Source organism: Aethalodelphis obliquidens, unplaced genomic scaffold (genome assembly GCF_003676395.1).
Source record: "Aethalodelphis obliquidens isolate GAN/ISIS:26980383/991018 unplaced genomic scaffold, ASM367639v1 scaffold53, whole genome shotgun sequence".
NCBI lineage: Eukaryota > Metazoa > Chordata > Mammalia > Artiodactyla > Delphinidae > Aethalodelphis > Aethalodelphis obliquidens.
This window is the reverse complement of record NW_020837997.1, coordinates 3,707,458-3,726,198: the sequence shown is the minus strand read 5'-3', so window position 1 is coordinate 3,726,198 and position 18,741 is coordinate 3,707,458. Positions and strand designations below refer to the sequence as shown.

The 18,741-nt window shown below is 47.3% G+C and overlaps 1 protein-coding gene and 1 non-coding gene across 4 annotated transcripts in view; one reads left to right on the top strand and one right to left on the bottom strand.

Annotated features, from left to right (window-relative positions):
• SUGP1 (SURP and G-patch domain containing 1) overlaps positions 1-18,741 on the top strand; it is a 29,958-nt gene that overhangs the window by 8,188 nt on the left and 3,029 nt on the right. For 2 of the 3 annotated variants that reach the window (XM_027084814.1, XM_027084816.1), the window contains exons 5-9: positions 1,182-1,305; positions 1,635-1,735; positions 2,692-2,815; positions 11,164-11,519; positions 17,827-17,933. In XM_027084814.1, coding sequence (XP_026940615.1) covers positions 1,182-1,305; positions 1,635-1,735; positions 2,692-2,815; positions 11,164-11,519; positions 17,827-17,933 — 812 coding nt within the window. The remainder of the gene's footprint in view (positions 1-1,181; positions 1,306-1,634; positions 1,736-2,691; positions 2,816-11,163; positions 11,520-17,826; positions 17,934-18,741) is intronic. The other variant, XM_027084817.1, reaches the window with a different exon arrangement.
• TRNAE-CUC (transfer RNA glutamic acid (anticodon CUC)) lies at positions 8,610-8,682 on the bottom strand. Its single transcript has one exon. It is a non-coding gene; the product is annotated as a tRNA-Glu (tRNA).

Here is an 18,741-nt window from a genome sequence, read left to right as displayed (position 1 = left end):
AGCAAACATTCCTAAGCACTGACTGACATCAAGAAATTTCTTCTGGGAGTTTTCATGAGGGATGTGAGCTGTATGGTGGCTGACAGTCTCAGAAACAGGCCAGCAGTAAATACAAAAGCAAGTTCCATGTGGCTCAAAGTGGAGGCTAATAAAAAAATATATACGTATATATATGTGTGTGTGTGTGTGTATATATATATATACACACATATATGTGTATTTTTTGTTTTGTTTTTTTTGTCGGTATGCGGGCCTCTCACTGTTGTGGCCTCTCCCGTTGCGGAGCACAGGCTCCGGACACGCAGGCCCAGCGGCCATGGCTCACGGGCCCAGCCGCTCCGCAGCACGTGGGATCTTCCCGGACCGGGGCACGAACCCGTGTCCCCTGCATCGGCAGGCGGACTCTCAACCACTGCGCCACCAGGGAAGCCCCCAAAATATATTTTTTAGTGGTGTTCACTGAAAGTGCTCTGAGGTAACAATTAAACCCATTGCAATGAGTGTCCCTAGCTCCCAGATGTTGGTCTGGAAACACATGTTCTCACTCATGGAAACCAGGACTTCTTGGAGAAATGGCTGGCTCTAGGTCTGGGCAGGAAGTGTCTGAGATGATCCTGAAGTGCCCTGTCCCAGCAGGTATCGAGGAGGCCATCAGAGACTGGGGTCATGTCCAAAGGCCTCGGGAGCCAGCTTGAAGAGGCTCCACTGGCCACAGAGGGGGTGATTGAGCTTCTGTGATGATATTAATTGTGTTGGATTGCAACCCACTGACATCTTAAAATCAGAGTTTGTAATGATATTTGAAAAAAAAGAATTTGTCTTTGAAGGATGAAAGGGAATTGATTTATTGTACTGAACACTGGTAAAGAAAGGGATCGAGCATTCCACAAAAGGAGGGGGAGGGTGGCTATGTTTTCCAACATCTCCCTGCCAGCCTGGGGACTGGCTTGGCCTTTGGGAGGCTCACACACTTTTCTCCCTCCAGCATGTCTCGCAAAGGCTGTCTAGACCGACTCACCCCTCATCATGGTGCTTTGTGCATGGACCCGGGACGCCCGACAACCTCCCGCATTTCACCCTCTTCTCCCCCGACCCCTCTGTCCTTGTGGTCCGTAGAGAGAGTGTGCCTGTTGACTGTGGGGTGTGTGAGTTGAACCCCAGTACTGACAGCCTCCTTAAAGTTTCACCCCCAGAGGGAGCCGAGACTCGGAAAGTGATAGAGAAATTGGCCCGCTTTGTGGCAGAAGGAGGCCCCGAGTTAGAAAAAGTAGCTATGGAGAACTACAAGGATAACCCAGCATTTTCGTAAGTACTTCTGGGAGGGGAAGACCACTGCTACTTAATGTTCTTGCCACATGTTAGTACATGCAAATGTTCTTGTAAAACCCTGGTGGTGACTGAAGCTGCCCGGGGCTGGGTGCTTACTTGCGTGGGCCAGATACTGTTCTGAGAGCTTTCTAATTCACACCAGAGGTAGCAAGGGGCCCCAGTGTGGTGTGGAGACTTATTTTTGGGCCCCATCGAGGTGTCTCTGCTCACCAGCTTGCTTTTTGCACAGTATGTCTTCAGAAGCTGCATGGGTCCACCCATCCCCGTTGCTCATTTTACACTCTTTGTTTTACAAAACTCTCCAGGTTTTTGCATGATAAGAATAGCAGGGAATTCCTCTACTACAGAAAGAAGGTGGCTGAGATAAGAAAGGAAGCACAGAAGTTGCAGGCAGCCTCTCAGAAAGGTAGGTGGCTGAAGGGGGTGGGAGGTTCTAGGGAGGCGTGTGGACAAACCACGCCCCAGGTGGAATCGGGGTTCCTTTCCTGGAACCCTTCGTGGTGTGGGGTGGCGTTGACAGTGCAGGTCTATGCCCTCCCAGGGAGCTGGGGTCATGCTGGGACCAGCACTGCCCTCCCTGCCAGTGCTCTGAGACGAAATCTAAGGGTCAAGGTAAAGGTCAAGGTCATGTCCAGGAGCTCAGCCCTGTGCATGTAAACGGGGCACAGGGGAGGAACATTTGCCCCTTGGTTCATGGTCATTTTCACAAGTGCTAATGAGCACCTGATGCGTGCTGGGCACTGAGGACACCTAGAGACAAATGCAGTGACTGACACTGGTCGAGGGGGGCCAGGAGACAAAAACGGTCAGCTGGTGGGATGAGTGTCGGGAGGGTGAGATGCTGCCTGGTCTCCAGCTGTAATGAAGTGAAACCCCAGCCAGGTGCTGGTGGGCAGCAGGGGGGTTGATGTTTAAGCCAAATGTGGGCCACAGACGTTGGTTCATCATGTCTGTCACTTGCAGTCCCTTGCCCTGACCTTCTTCCCAGGAGAGGTGGGCCAGGCCCATCTCCCCATGTGACCTGGGGGGACAGCTGCCAGCAGAAAGACTGAGGTGGGGATTCCCATCTCTCCTCCAGCCTGGACCCAGACTCTCCCTCACATTCTGTTCCCATGTCCCAGTGTGGGTCCAAAACCCCCAGACATATGGGGTGGGAAGGGGTCGGGTGTGGGGGGCAGAAGCTCAAGATATATTATTATATTAATTCAGGTGTTTGGTTCCAGTGCAGTAATCTGATTCCCATTTGCCTGTTTTTCTTTGTATTGTTCCTAAAATAAACCCCTCTTGTTGCCCGGGGTTCTTAGCAGAAATTAGGCTGTTGGGTGTGGTGAGTTGAGCTCAGTACTGACAGCCTGCTTAAAGTTTCACCCCCAGAGGATGAAGAGGTCAAGAACCTCGCAGAAAAGTTGGCCAGGTTCATAGCGGATGGGGGTCCTGAGGTGGAAACCATTGCCCTCCAGAACAACCGCGAGAACCAGGCATTCAGGTAAGCGGTGGGGGGGAACCCACTGGAGAGGTAACCTCTCACCCTAGTCACAGCTCCCCCGCTGAGAAAATGGGCTTGGTGTGGTATTGAGACGTGCTAGGGTCCCATGGCAAGAAGTTGGCAGGGCCAGGACTCAGGTCCAGGAGTTTCTGACCACAGAGTTTAGGCGTGCCACTGCATAGGCATTCCCCAAGTGCACGTCGGTGCCCTGAATCATCTCTGAGGCAGGTGTGTGGACCTTTGGGGCCTTGTGTTTTCCAGGTGCCTCATGGAGAAAGTCTCTAGCACTTGCCTTGCTCCCTTGTAACAGAATAGGCCAGGCTCTCGAGCAGAAACTCACAGAATTGTTGTTCACTGTTTGCATCCTGAGGGTCTCATCTTTACGACAAGGGAAATGGCAGGAAAGCAGGCAATGTGATACCTCAGGCTCTGGGGAGGGGGAACCCACAGCCTGTGTGCAGGTTCCACAGAGTGGGTGGGACAAGCGTCCTGGCCTCCCTGCTGTTCCCAGCCACAGAGTCACACACCACTCCCTCAGGCTGGGTCTGTGCTCCCCCCGCTCTGTCATTCGTTGGGTGGGTTCAGCCCCAGCTCTTTGTGGGGGAAGGCGGGTCGGGGGGCTGGATGTTGGGGTGTGGGAGGGGTGGTCACTGCTGCAGGGCGGGGGCCGGCAGAGGTTTGTGAGGTGGACGCTGAACCTGTTGTGGAGGTGATGCACCCATGAGGACACTTGGCCACGAGTAACCCAAGTCCCCATTCAGTCAGTGAGGAGATGCGATGGCGCTTTTAACGAATGTGCTAGAGCAGCAGCCATCTGGGCTGGTCGATTCTGCAGCTCTAGACACCATCAGGGACTCAGGAAGAAAGAAGAAGGTGTGGATGCTGGGCAGGCGGCCAGTCGCATCTACTACATGTGAGCCAGCGTGAGCTAGACATGGAACAAAGTGAAGGGCGTCTGGAGGGACTGCCACGCAGGAGTGAAGTGGCAGAGATGGCGGGCGCTGTGCCACCTTGGCGGGGGAGCAGGGTGAGCGTTGACGCACTGCAGATGGGCCTTGGAGCCGGGCCGGGCTGGGTCGCAGAGGGCTCAGGTGTCCACTGAGAGCCTTTGGAGGGTCTGCATAGGGAGTGACAGGGTCAACTGTTCTTCCAGGATCATCTGGCCACAGTTGTGGAGGGTGGTCAGGCACACCAGGTTGAGGCACATGGGGGCAGAAGGGAACCATCGCGTGGGGCCGGGGGTGGGGGAAGGGCTGCTGAGGGTTTCAGGTGTCCCTGTGTCTGGTACCTGGGCAGCTAGGAGCTTTCATGGGGGCGGTGGGGTGTTTGGGTCTAGAGTTCAGGAGACCCAGGATCTCCTCACAAAGTAGTGATATCGGCCACCACTCTGCACTACCCAAACCAGTGTTGCAGTGTTGCGGTATAAGTCACTACGTCTTTTTTTTTTCTTCTTCATTTACCTAAGTAAGTTTATTTAAACAGGAAACTTAGTGTACTGTCACTTAGCGTGACAAGAGCTGACAAAAAATCTATCTCAGGCAAAGTGGGCAAGGTAGTGGAATTCTGTACAAAACCCCCAGCGCAAGTGGCTCTCCCTGGTCACAGGGGTCCAGGGCTCAGCAGCTCCAGCCGAGCCTTTTCCCTGGGGTCAAAACGAAGAGACATTATCACCACAAGTGACTCCAGGCCCTCCCTGCAGCTCTTGCGCCTTGTGGGGGCATTACTGGCAGGCATCCAGCTTGTTGGGTGTGGCTTTGATGGAGGCTAGAGGGTGACTGCCACGGATGAGGACAGAGCCTGGGGGTGTCTGGCAGAGAAGTAGCTGAAGGTGACCAGCGTGGTCTGGGGGAGCTCATTTCAACACCAGAGCTGAACTACAGTTGGCACTCCACACATTGGACCTGGGCAAGGCATGCAGGTTCATACCAAGCAGACTGTTTCATCTTCACATGGAGTCAGGTGCAAGGCAGCTCCTCTCACCCCAAATCTAACAGCCACCCGTGTTCCTGCCGCTCTGGACCCTTCCCTTCTGATTTCCCAGCAGCTGTGAGTTTTGGGAAACAATTGTAATAGCTGTGCTCATCCGTAAAGAAGCTGGAAATGTCTGTTCCTTTGACCAGTCATTCTACTTCTGAGATGCCATCCCCAGAAATAATGTTATATATATAGCACTGTCATAGTCTTGAAAAATTAGTAACACAATGAAAGTCCAGCCCCAGTGGGCTAAACTCCTATAACTGCATCTCCCCAGTGGAATCGTGGCCATCGGAAGGCAAGTTGTTGAAGGTGGTAGCAGCCAGCACACCTCGAGCCACGTGTGACTCTTAACACATCACCCGGGTGAACCATGTTGTTCTTTACAACAGCCTGGCGTGTTGGCCTTTAACAGGTGAGCAAGGCAAGGAGGCCAGTTGGTGGAGATGCCTTTACCACCATGCTACACTGCATTCTGACAGGAAAGCCTTATGTTGTCGGGTTAAGAAATTCTTAAAATATCAGGATACGGAAAATAGAATCACAGCTCTGTTCAAATAAATCTGCAGTGGAAAAAGTCTGGAAGGAAAAGACACTAAAGTGATAACTTTGGTTAACCCTGTGGGTGGGATTACACCAGTCAGAGGGGGTCTTCGTTGTAGAATCCCCTGCACCTGTGCCCTGGGCCCATAGTGGGCTGTTATGCTCCTCGCAGACAGGCATACCCATGGGGGGCTCTTGGGTGCTGCCTCTCAGAGAATCAGCATGAATCAGCAGCTGGGGCCAGGAAGAGGCAAGCTTGTGAGCCTAGAGGAGACCCACCCCGTTAGGAGCTGCCCCCCTGCCCCAGTGGGCGAATTCCCCAGTCTGCTTTTCTTGGAGGAACCAAATCACTTTAAATCCATGTCCTGGTTGCTACGAGTCTTTTTTAAATTCAGCCATCTGCTCCCTTCCCTCTTTGAACGACTTCTTGCTTTCGTCTCTTAATTTTTTTTAAGATGTTATTTTTTGAGCAGTTTTAGGTTCGCAGCAGAATTGAGGGGAAGCTACAGAGACTTCCCATGTGCCCCCTTCCCCGAAACATGCACAGCCTCCCCCATTATCAACATCCCCCACCAGGATAGTATATTTGTTGCAATTGATGAACCTACGTTGACACATCATGATCACCCAAAGTCTATAGTTAGGGTTCACTCTTGGTGTTGCGTATTCTATGGGTTTGGACAAATGCGTAATGACATGTATCCATCATTATGATATCATACAGAGTATTCTCACTGCCCTAATATTCCCTGTGTTCTGCCTGTTCATCCCTTTTTCCTCCCTAACCCCTGGCAACCACGTAGTTCTGCCTTTTCCAGAATGTCATATAATTGGAATCATAGTATGTTGCTTTTTCAGATTAGCTTCCTTCACTTAGTAATATGTATTTAGGGTTGCGCTGAGTCTTTTTGTTTTTGTTTTGTTTTGTTTTGCGGTACGCGGGCCTCTCACTGTTGTGGCCTCTCCCGTTGTGGAGCACAGGCTCCGGACGCGCAGGCTCAGTGGCCATGGCTCACGGGCCCAGCCGCTCCGCAGCATGTGGGATCTTTCCGGACCGGGGCACGAACCCATGTCCCCTGCATCGGCAGGCGGACTCTCAACCACTGCACCACCAGAGAAGCCCTCTGAGTCTTTTTTTGGCTTGATAGCCCATTTCTTTTTAGCACTTAATAATTTTCCATTGTCTGGATGTACCACAGTTTATTTAATATTCACCTCCTGCAGGACATCTCCGTCGCTCCCAAGTTTTGGCAATTATGAACAAAGTTGTTGTAAACATCAGTGTGCAGGGTTTTTGTGTGGACATAAATTTTCAACTCTTTTATACCAAGAAGTGTGATTGCTGGATTGTATGGTATATTTAGTTTTGTAAGAAACAGCCTAACTGTCTTCCAAAATGGCTTGTACCATCTGCATTCCCTGCAGCAACGAATGAGAGTTTCAGTAGCTCCATATCAACATTTGATGTTGTCAGTGTTTTGGATTTTGGCCGTTCTTATAGATGTGTAGTGATATTCATTGTTTTGATTTGCATTTTCCTGATGACATGAAGGGAAGTATCTTTTCATAATGCTTACTTGCCATCTGTAAATCTTTGGTGAGTCATGTGTTAAGGTCATTGGCCCTATTTTTTTTTTTTTTTTTTTTTGGCGGTACATGGGCCTCTCACTGTTGTGGTCTCTCCCGTTGCGGAGCACAGGCTCCGGACGCGCAGGCTCAGCGGCCGTGGCTCACGGGCCCAGCCACTCCACGGCATGTGGGATCTTCCCCGACCGGGGCACAAACCCGTGTCCCCTGCATCGGCAGGTGGACTCCAACCACTGCACCACCAGGGAAGCCTCCATTTTTTAATTGGCTTGTTTTTTTTATTGTTGGGTGTTAAAGAGTTCTTTGTATATTTTGGATTTTTTTGGTTTGTTTTTTTCTGGCTGTGTTGGGTCTTCATTGCCGCACGTGGGCTTTCTCTAGTTGTGGTGAGCGGGGGCTACTCTTCATTGCAGTACGTGGGTTTCTCATTGCAGTGGCTTCTCTTGCTGCGGGGCATGGGCTCTAAGCTTGCGGGCTTCAGTAGTTGCAGTGCATGGGCTCAGTAGTTGTGGCGCACGGGCTTAGTTGCTCCATGGCACGTGGGATCTTCCCGGACCAGGGATCAAACCCGTGTCCCCTGCATTGGCAGGCGGATTCTTAAACACAGCATCACCAGGGAAGTCTTTGTATATTTTGGATAACAGTCTTTATCAGATGTGTCTTTTGCAAATATTTCTCCCAGTCTGTGGCTTTTTCTCCTCATTCTCTTGATGTTGTCCTTTGCAGAGCAGAAGTTTTTCATTTTAATGAAGTCCAGCTTATCAGTTGCTTTCATGGATCATGCCTTTGGTGTTGTATCTAAAAAGTTATTGCCATACCCAAGGTTATGTAGGTATTCTTCTATGTTTTATAGTTTTATGTTTTACGTTTAGGTCAGTGATACATTTTTAGTTAATTTTTGTGAAGGTTATGAGGTCTGTTTCTAGATTCTTTGTTTGTTTGTGGTTTTTTTGCATGTGGATGTCCAGTTTCAGCACCATTTGTTGAAAAGACTGTCTTTGCTCCATTGTATTGCTTTTGCTCCTTTGTCAAAGAACAGACTATATGTATGTGGATCTGTTTCTGGGCTCTTTATTCTGTTCTGTTGATCTCTTTGTCCATTCTTTCACTAATACCCCACTGCCTTGATTACTGTAGCTTTACAGTAAGTCCCGAAGTCATGTAGTATCAGTTCTCCAACTTTGTTCTTCTTCTTCAGTATTGTGTTGGCTATTGTGGGTTGTTTGTCTCTTTATATAAGCTCTAGAATGAGTTTGTCAGTATCCACAGAATAAATGATTTTGACTGGAATTGCATTGAATCTAGAAATCAAGTTGGGAGTAACTGACAACTTGACAACATTGAGCCTTCCTATCTTTGAACAAGGAATAGCTCTTCATTTATTTAGTTCTTCTTTGAATTCATTCATCAGAGTTTTTTAGTTTTCCTCATATAGATCTTGTACATATTTTGTTACCCTTTACCTATTTTATATGGGGGAATGCTAATGTAAATGGTATTGTGTTTTTAGTTTCAAGTTCTACTTGTTCATTGGTGGTATATAGAAGAGTGATTGACTTCTGTATTTTAACCTTGTATCCTGCAACCTTGCTATAATACCTTATTAAGTTCCAGGGTTTTTTGGTCTATTCTTCCATCTGTGTTTTTTATTTTTATTTTTTGTCGCGCCGCATGGCTTGCAGGATCTTAGTTCCCCAATCAGGGATTGAACCTGGGCTCTCAGCAGTGAGAGTGCAGAGTCCTAACCACTGGACCACCAGGGAAGTCCTTCATCTGTTTTTTCTATGTAGACGATCATGTTATATTTCCTTCTTCTCAGTATACCTTCTACTTCCTTTTCTCATCTTATTTCATTAGTTAGAACTTCCAGAATGATGATGAAAAGCATTGGGGAGGTGGGATATTCTTGGCTTGTTTCTGTTCTTAGTGGAAAAGCTTGAGGTTTCTCATCATTAAGTATGATGTTAGCTGTAGGTTCTTTATAGATATTCTTTATTGAGTGGAGGAAGTTCCCCTGTACTCCTAGTTTACTGAGAGTTTTTCTCATGAATGGGTATTAGATTTCATTAAACGCTTTTTCCACAGTGATTGACATGATCATGTGATTTTTCTTTTTTAGCCTGCTGACCTGATGGATTACATTACTTGATTTTCTTTTTTTTTAATTTATTTTATTTTATTCATTTGTTCATAGTTTTTGGCTGCATTGGATCTTCACTGCAGCACATGGGCTTTCCTTATTTGCGGCGAGCAGGGGCTACTCTTCGTTGCAGTATGCGGGCTTCTCATTGCAGTGGCTGCTCTTGTTGCGGAGCACGGGCTCTAGGCACGCGGGCTTCAGTAGTTGTGGCACATGGGCTTCAGTAGTTGTGGCTCGCAGGCTGTAGAGCGCAGGCTCAGTAGTTGTGGCACACGGGCTTAATTGCTCCACGGCATGTGGGATCTTCCCGGACCAGGGCTCGAACCCACGTTCCCTGCATTGGCAGGCGGATTCTTAACCACTGCGCCACCAGGGAAGCCCACATTACTTGATTTTCAAATGTTGAACCAGTCTTGCCTGCCTAGAATGAATCCCACTTGGTTGTGGTGTCTATTCTTTTTATATATTAGTGGATTAGGTTTGCTAATATTTTGTTGAGGATTTTTACGTCTGTGTTCATGAGAGATGTTGGTCTATAGTTTTCTTTTCTTGTAATGTTTTTGTCTGGTTTTGGTATGAGGGTAACTGAGTAAGTTAGGAAGTATTCTCTCTGCTTCTATCCTCTGAAAGGGATTGTACAGAATTGGTATAATTTCTACCCTAAATGTTTGGTGAAATTCACCAGTGAACTTTTGGAAGGTTATTAATTACTGATTCAATTTATTTAATAAAAATAGGCCTGTTCAGATTGTCTAGTTCTTCTTGGGTGAGTTTTGACAGATTGTACCTTTCAAAGAATTGGCCCATTTCATCTGGGTTATCAAATTTGTGGGCATAGAGTTGTTCATAGTAATCTGTAGTAATTTTAATGTCCGTGGGATCTGTAGTGATGGCCCCTCTTTCTTTTCTGTTGTTAGTAGTTGGTGTCCTCTCTCTTTTTTTCTTTTTTTCTTTCTTGGCTAGAGGCTTAACGATTTTGTTGATCTTTGTTTCTTTTAACTTTTACAAATGTTCCACACTGGGTTTTCTGAAGGGTGTACATGCTTGTACCATGACCCAGGAATACAAAGAAGATGACACAGTCTCCCCATCCCTCCATCCCACCCTAGGTTGTTAGCGGGATTGGGAGTCCTCCATCCCTCTCCCATCTCTGACGTAGACATGTAGAAATAGTATGTGGATTTGTTCTCTGCTAATTTCCTTTTATACAAAAGGAATTTACAGCATCCTCGAGCCTGCATTTTGCTTTTGTATTACAGCATTGTGCCGTGACTGTCTTTCCAGGTTCATGAGTGCAAGTCTAGCCCCTTCTTGTCAAGGGCTTTGTAATCTCTGCTGTGCACAGGTTTTGCTATGTGGAACTGGGCTGTGACTCTTCACTCTAGAAGTGGGACTGTTGGCTCAGTACATGCATAGCCTGAGAGATGCTGGGCAGGTGCAGAAGGAGCTGCAGCCTCTGCCGGCTCTGAACCCAGCACCTCCTGCTCTGCACTTGGGGACCAACAGCTACCAGCAAGGCTGCTAGTGAGCTCCCTGTCTGTTCTGATGTTTAGTGTCTTTGTTTTGTCTCTGTCCACTGTTGATGCCTCTCAAGGGTGCATCAGAAAGGAGCACAGATATGCCCAGCTGTCAGGTTTGGGACAAATCCTGCCCTTTTTGGCACCAGGTGTCTCTCGCAACTCAGGATTTCTTGGTTTGTAGGCACTGGTGCACTCATCTAGGACAGCAGGGGAAGAAGCCTGGCAGAGCCTGGGGAAGGTCTGAGAGAGCCCGCTCCTTTTCCTTCGAAGCAGGGGATCAGTGATACTGTGATGGGCATCCAATAAAGATGGGGTAGGGGCTTGCAGTGGCCCTCAGCTCACAGGAACAGCATCATGACAGACTGTGGCCATGTCACACTGTTCCTCTAGTTTGGGCCACCAGCACCAGCAGCCACTGAGGCCTGGCAGGGCAGGGGTCACGACAGAGACCTCCATCTTAACATGACCCCGAAGTGACCTAGCTGGCCCCAGTGTGCCTACACAAGGCCCAAGCTTCTTCTGCCCTAAATCAGGGGTAGGGGGCTGAGGCCCAATGACGGTGTGCCCCCCACTCTCTTTTGCAGCTTTCTGTATGAACCCAACAGCCAAGGGTACAAGTACTACCGCCAGAAGCTGGAGGAGTTCAGGAAAGCCAAGGCTGGTCCCACGGGCACCCCCACGGCACCTGACCTCGGACTGAAGCGCAGATCTCCTCCTGAGACCCCCTTGGGGTCCATGCCCACCGCCACTGCCTGCCCTACCTCATCTGCCCCCTTGCCCAACGTCAACCCATCTTCAGCTGCCCCAGGGAAGCCAGCCACCACAGCCAACATGAAGAGGAAGCGAAAGAGCCGGTGGGGTCCTGAAGAGGACAAGGTGGAGCTCCCGCCTGCCGAGCTGGTGCAGAGGGACGTGGATGCTTCTCCCTCACCTCTGTCAGGTGGGCCGACCCCCTCCCTCAGCCTCCTGGGGAGGGTCTGGCATCTTTCACTGAGCGTAATGTTTTCAAGGTTCATCTGTGTTGAAGCACATGCCAGAATTTCATTTATTTCCACAGCTGAATAGAGTTCCAGTGTACGGATAGACAGCATTTTGTTTATCCATTCATCAGTTGTTTAGAAGCTTGGGTTATTTTCACTTTTTGGCGATTGTGAGTAGTGCTGCTGTGAACACTGGCCTACAAATACCGTTCGGACCCCTGATTTTGATTCTTTTTTGTATATACCTAGGAGTGGAATCACTGGGTCTTACGGTAATTCTGTTTCACTTATTGAGGAATTGCCAAACTGCATTCTGCAGCAGCTGCACCATTTTACATTCCTATCAGCAGTGCACAAGGGTTCCAGTTTCTTCTCATTCTCGCCTTATTGTATAGCTATTCTAATAAGTATAAAGTGAAATCAAATTGTAGTTTTGATTTGCATTTCCCTAATGACTAATGGTGTTGAGCATCTTTTCATGTGTTATTGGTCAGTTTATAGTTTAGTTGGAGAAATGTCTGTTTTAGTCCTTTGCCCATTTTTTAATTGGGTTGTATGTCTTTTTGTTATTGAGTTGTAGGAGTTCTCTAAATGTTTTAGATATTAACCCCCATTCAGATACATGATTTGCAAAAATTTTCTCTAGTTTTATGGGCTGTATTTTCATCCCCTTAATGTCCTTTGATACACAGAAGTTTTAAATTTTAATGAAGTGCAATTTATTTTTTCTTTTGTTGCCTATGATTTTGGTCTTAAGAAACCGTAGCCACATCCAAAGTCTTGAAGATATGCCCTTATGTTTTCTTCTAAGAGTTTTATAGTTTTAGCTCTTAAATTGAATTAATTTTTATATACGTTATAAGGTAAGTGTCCAACTTCATTTCTTTAAATGTGGAGATCCAATTTTCCCAGCACCATTTGTTGGAGAGACTATTGTTCTTTCTCCATTGAATGGTCTCTTGACACCCTTGTCAAAAATCCCATAGAAAGTTTATTTTGGGGCTCTCTGCTCTATTACACTGGTTTATATATCTATCCTTATGCCAGTAGCACACTGTTTTGATTACTGTAGCTCTGTGGGAAATTTTGAAATCGGGAGTGTCAGTCTTCCAACTTTGTTCCTCTTTCTCACGCTTTGACTATTCGAGGTCCTTTGAATTTTTGTATGAATTTCCAGATGGGCTTTTCCATTTCTGCAGAAAACATTGTTGGGATTTGATAGGGACTGTATTAATCTGTAGATTGCTTTGGGAGGTATTGACATGTTAACAACATTTTAAGTCTTCCAATCTGAGAACATGGGACAGCTTTCCATTTACTTAGGTTTCCTTTAATTTCTTTCAATGTGTTTTGTCTTTCTGTTGTACAAGTCTTGTACCTCTGTTAAGTTTATTCCTAAGTGATTTACTCTTTATGATGCTGTTGCAAATGGAATTTTTTTTAAATTTCCTTTTTGGATTATTTGTTGTTAGTATAAGAAATACAACGGATTTTTTGTGTGTTGATTATGTATCTTTTATCTTTTGCTAAATTCATTTATTGGGGTAACAGTCTTTAGGGTTTTCTACACATAAGATCATGTCATCTGCAGATAAGGATAGTTTTACTTCTTCCTTTCCAATTTGGATGCCTCTTATTTCTTTTTCTTGCCTAATTGCTCTGGCTAGGATTTGCAGTACTGTGCTGAACAGAAGTGGTGAAAGCAGGCATCCCTGCCTTGTTCCTGATCTTAGGGGGGAAAGCTTTTGTTCTTTCACCATTGAGTATGATGATGTTGTATGTTTTTAATAGATGACCTTTGTCATGTTGAAGAAGTTCCCTTCTGTTCCTAGTTTATTGAGTGTTTTTATCATGAAAGAGTGTTAGATTTTGTCAAGTGCTTTTTCTACATCAATTGAAATGATCATGTGGGTTTTTCCCTTCATTCTATTAATGTGGAGTATTACATTGATTGATTTTTGTATGATGAAACCACCCTTGCATTCCTGGAATAAATCCCCCTCCGTTTTAGTAAATAATTAGTTTACTAATTATTTACATGCTGATGGATTTGGTTTGCTAATATTTTGTTGCAGATTTCTGTCTGCATTTATACTCATAAGGATTATTGGTCTGTAGTTTTCTTATATTGTCTTTGTCTGCTTTTGGTATCAGGATAATGCTGACCTCATAGAATGAGTTAGGAAGTGTGTCCTGCTTTAACTTTTTGGAAGAATTTGAGAAGAATTGGTGTTAACTCTTCTTTTAAATCTTGGGTAGAATTTACCAGTGCATTTATCTGGTTCTGGGCTTTTCTTTGGTGGGCTGGAGGGGAGAGTTGATTATTGATTCAGTCCCCTTACTTGTTATAGGTCTATTCAAGTTTTCTGTTACTTCTTGAGTTAGTTTTGGTAGTTTGTGCCGTCCTAGGTGATCCAGTTTGTGCCATTCTGAGTATTGCGAGGAAATCTCGTGCTTTCTGTTCCACCCTGCCTGGGATGTGAATCATCCCTTTGACCAGCATATCCCACCCATTAGTCACCAGTAGTCACTCCGTTATCAGATTGACTGTCATGGTATTGCAGTGTTTATGTTCAAATAATCCTTATTTTACTATTTTACTTAATAATGGCCTCACAGCACAGAGTAGTGATGCTGGCAATGTAGACATGCCAAAGAGAAGCTGTCAAGTATTTCCTTTAAGTGAAAGGGTAAAAGTTCTTGACTTAAGCTGAGGTCTCCAAGATCTATGGTAAGAACAAATCATCTATCCATGAAATTGTGAAGAAGGAAAAAGAAGTTTGTGCTAGTTTTGCTGTCGTACCTCAAACTGCGAAAGTTATGGCCACAGTGTGTGCTGAGTACTTAGTTAAAATGGAAAAGGCATTACATTTGTGATAAGATATTTTGAGAGGGAGAGAAAAACCACATTCACATAACTTTTATAATAGTATGTTGTTATAAGTGTTCTATTTTATTATTAGCTATTGTCATTAATTTCTTACTGTGCCTAATTTATAAATTAAACTTTATCACACGTATGTATGTATATATAGTATACACGGGGTTCAGTACTATGTGTAGTTTCAGGCTTCCACTAGAGGGATCTTGGAATGTATCCCCTGCAGATAAAGTGGACTGCTGTATCCCCCTGTTGTTTTAGTAGTTGAGTCTTTTCTGTTTTTTTCTTAGGCAGTCTGACTAAAGATTTGTCCATTTCGTTGGTCTTTTCAAGAAACCAACTTTTGGTTTCATTGATTTTTCTCTCGTATTTTGTATTTCCTGTTTCTTTTGTTTCCATTCTAATCGTTATTTCCTTCATTCTGCTAGCTCTGGAATTAGTTTGCTCTTCTTTTTCTAGTTCCTTAAGATGTACAGTTAGGTATTGATCAGAGGTCTTTATTTATTTAACTATCTATCTATTTATTTATTTATGGCTGCATTGGGTTTTCGTTGCTGCACGCGGGCTTTCTTTAGTTGTGGCGAGCTGGGGCTACTCTTTGTTGCGGTGCACGGGCTTCTCATTGCAGTGGCTTCTCTTGTTCTGGACCTCGGGCTCTAGGCATGCGAGCTTCAGTAGTTGTAGCACACGGACTCAGTAGTTGTGGCACCTGGGCTCTAGAGCACAGGTTCAGTAGTTGTGGTGCACGGGCTTAGTTGCTCTGCAGCGTGTGGGGGCTTCCCAGAGCAGGTCTCGAACCCGTGTCCCCTGCATTGGCAGGCGGATTCTTAGCCACTGCACCACCAGGGAAGCCCTATCTTCTTTTTTAACGTGAGCATCTACAGCTATACATTTCCCTCTTGGCGCTGCTTTTGCTACACCCCAGAAGTTTTGGTGTGTGCTGCGCTGTTGTGTTCATTCATCTCTAAGCATTTTCTGATCTCTTGTGATTTCTTCTTTGACCCATTTGTTGTTTAGGAGTGTGTTTAATTTCCATGTTTGTGAATTTTCCAGTTTTCCTTCCATTACTGATTTCTGGCTTTATTCCATTGTGATCAGAAAAGATACCTGGTATGATTTGTCTTTTAAAATTTATTAAAATTTGTTTTGTAGCCTAACAAAGGATCTATCCTGGAGAATGTTCCATGTGTACTTGAGAATACTGTGTATTCTGGTGTTGTTGGATTGCATGTTCTAAAGATATCTATTAGGTCTGGTTGGTTTATAGTGTTGTTCAGTCCTCTATATCCTTACTGATTTTCTGTCCATTATTTAAAATAGGGTATTGAAATCTCTAACAGTTACTATGGAACTGTTTATTTCTCCCTTCAGTTTTGTCAATTTTTGCTTCATTTATCTTGGGGCTCTGTTGTTAAGTCTGTGTGTATATTTAATTGTTATATCTTCTTTCTGTATCAAATCTTTGTAAATATATAACATCCTTCTTTGTCTCTCATAAACCTTTTTTGATTTAAAGTATATTTTGTCTGATAGTAGTATGGCTAGTGCAGCTCTGTCTTGGTTACTATTTGTTTGAAATTTCTTTTTCCTTCCTTTGACTTTCACCTACTTGTGTCTTTGTATCTAAAGGAAGTCTCTTACAGACAGCATATAGATAGTCCTGTTTTCTCCCTTAAGCTTTAAAGTACTTGGATTCAGTTTTGTCATAGAAAGCTCAGGAAACGCACAGTGATAAGAACAATTATTGCTACAGTCAATTTTGCACAATGATCTCCAGCGTCTCCGTCCTTGACAACAGTTTCAGGGACAGCCAACGTGTGGCCTCATTTCTCATTTTCTACCACAAACCCATAAGGGTGGGGGTCTGTTGTCATCACATTTTGCAGATGATGTTGGTGACTGTTAATTGGCCGTCTCATGCCGTCTGTCTGACTCCCTCACCACGCAGCCTGCACCATGGGCAGAACTCTCTCAACCTCCCTCACCCCTGACTTCACTGGAGCTGGACACACGGGCACAAAGAAGAGCCATATATGCCCTGGCGCCAACACCCACATTTGCCACACAAGGATGGGCTGAGGGGGAAGGCATCTCCCCCAGGTCACAGGGCTGGCCTGGCCTGTTGGCCCTGCCCGCCCAGCTCTGAGAGTGGTCTCTGGCTGAGTGCCTCCCTTGGCCAAAGAGAAAAGCTGCTGACTGAAAAGTCTGGTACTCCCTGGGGCTCTAGATAGCACTTCTACCCGGGGTTGAGGGTGCCTAGGGTCGGACTGCTGCTCAAGTGCCAAACCTGGTGCCCGCAGTAAAGGAGGGTGCTCAGATGTGAGGGCTCTTCTGACGCACGCACACCCCCGCCTCTGAGATCGTGTCCGCAAGGTCCAGCCCCAGCTGCCAGGTCCTTCACATTCTAGGGGACAAGTACAGGCTCCGAAGTCTCAGGTTCAGATTCAAGCCCCACTGGCCCACATTGTCCCCAGGGGAGCGTGGGCAGCCCCCACCTGCCTGCTCACTGGTGAAGTCGCCCAAGGAGGAAAGGGACTGTGGACGTGATCCAGGCACACAGCAGGCTGCTCAGACCTTGGCTCCCTTGCTCTCTCCATGGGGCTCTCCAACATCTTTCAGAGCCCCCATAGACCGAGGAGGGATTGGTGTGCAATCTTAGGGTCCAGGAGCACCTGCGGGTGGTTCTTGCAGGCGACAACACAGTCCCGTTGAGCTGGGAAGACCTGGCTCTTTCCATCCCCCCAGAGGGGCCTCTGTACCCCGTTCTGCCTGGCTTCTTCCCCAGGAAGCCACCACCTGAGGGGTGGTTGTTTCCACCACCCAGATGGGGCCATTGCAGCATCTTGATGTGAGTTAGCGTTGCAGGCTCCAGCCAAGCTCCAAAGGGGATGCCAGCTTAAATGTCAGTTGCTTTAAAGATGGTTGGCTGCTTCCCCAGAAGGAGCTAACAGAACCACGCAGCTGAGTCTTCTGCCAGACTCCAGACCTGTGTGTCTACATAAGGTATCTGCTCACCGTGGGGCTTACTTCCAAGAGCCTGTGTGCAAGCATCTCTGGCTTTGCAGATTCCCTGCCTTGTCACCCATTAGCTGTGTGACCTTGAGTGAGGCCCCAGACCTCCTGAGTTTTGGTGTCAGCATTTGCAGTGTGGGGTCACAGAGCCTGCCTGGAGCAGTCATGTGGGGATGGAACTGAGTACACACGATAGAGCGGAGCAAAGCCCCCCGAGGTCATCAAGTGACATGCGTACTAACTGTTCCAACTTAAGTGTCCTGCCACATGGGCCACGTGCGTCAGGTGTCGTCAGCACATGGACTCTGCCTGGGACACAGATGCACGGCCAAGCCCACGTGTCTGTTGCTGACCAGCCTGTGTCTTGTTTCTAGTTCAGGACCTCAAGGGTCTAGGCTACGAGAAGGGGAAGCCCGTGGGTCTGGTGGGTGTCACAGAGCTTTCGGATGCCCAGAAGAAGCAGCTGAAGGAGCAGCAGGAGGTAAGGCCCTGGGGGGCAGGGCAGGCAGGCTCCGAGGGGCTGGTGGAGTATCGTCTCCCACCCTGCCCCGTGGTGCAGTGGTCACGTGTATTCTTCCTGTGCCTCCCTGTGCCGGGTGAATCCACAGTCAGGGGAGAGGCTCTTGGGCAGGTGGGTCCCCCATCAATGGCAAGCCACCCCCTGAGGGCCCTCCCAAGCCCACAGTTGGGCCCAGAGCCTTCTCATGCTGCCTGGGCAGCCTTCTCAGCTGATGCTCCACAGCTACTTCCCACTGCGCTCGCGGGCTGGTCCTGACTGGATAGTCTCCATTTAAGTTTTCCTTACAGTTCCCTGCAGCACTCAGTACAGGATAAGCCTGTCTGGCACTGGGTGCCCTGGATGATGCGACAGCTGTTCAGTTGGTGTTGGGCAGTTTGGGAGTGAGGGCTGGCTCAGCAGGGAGCTCTGTGGCCAGGATATGGACAGCTGGGACAGCTTACCTGGGCCACCTCCTCCAGGCTGGCAGCCCCATCACATCACCCTCGACCCTCCCAGTGGTCAGGAGCCCACGTCACCCTCATTTGGTCCACAGTGATGGTACCCAGGATATTCCAGATTCCAGGCCGGGGTCCTCCCTGCTCAAAATAGAGATTCAGGGAACCCAGGGCATGTCCTGACACAGGACTCGGTGCCTTCCTGAACACTTGCTCTGAGCCCTGCTCTTGTGCCTGCTCCAGGGAGGGGGGAAAAGGGGTGCCCAGCATGCACAGGGGAGGTGAGGGGGCTAGCTTCCTGCACGCACAGTGCACGGCCTTGCTCACTGGCGTGT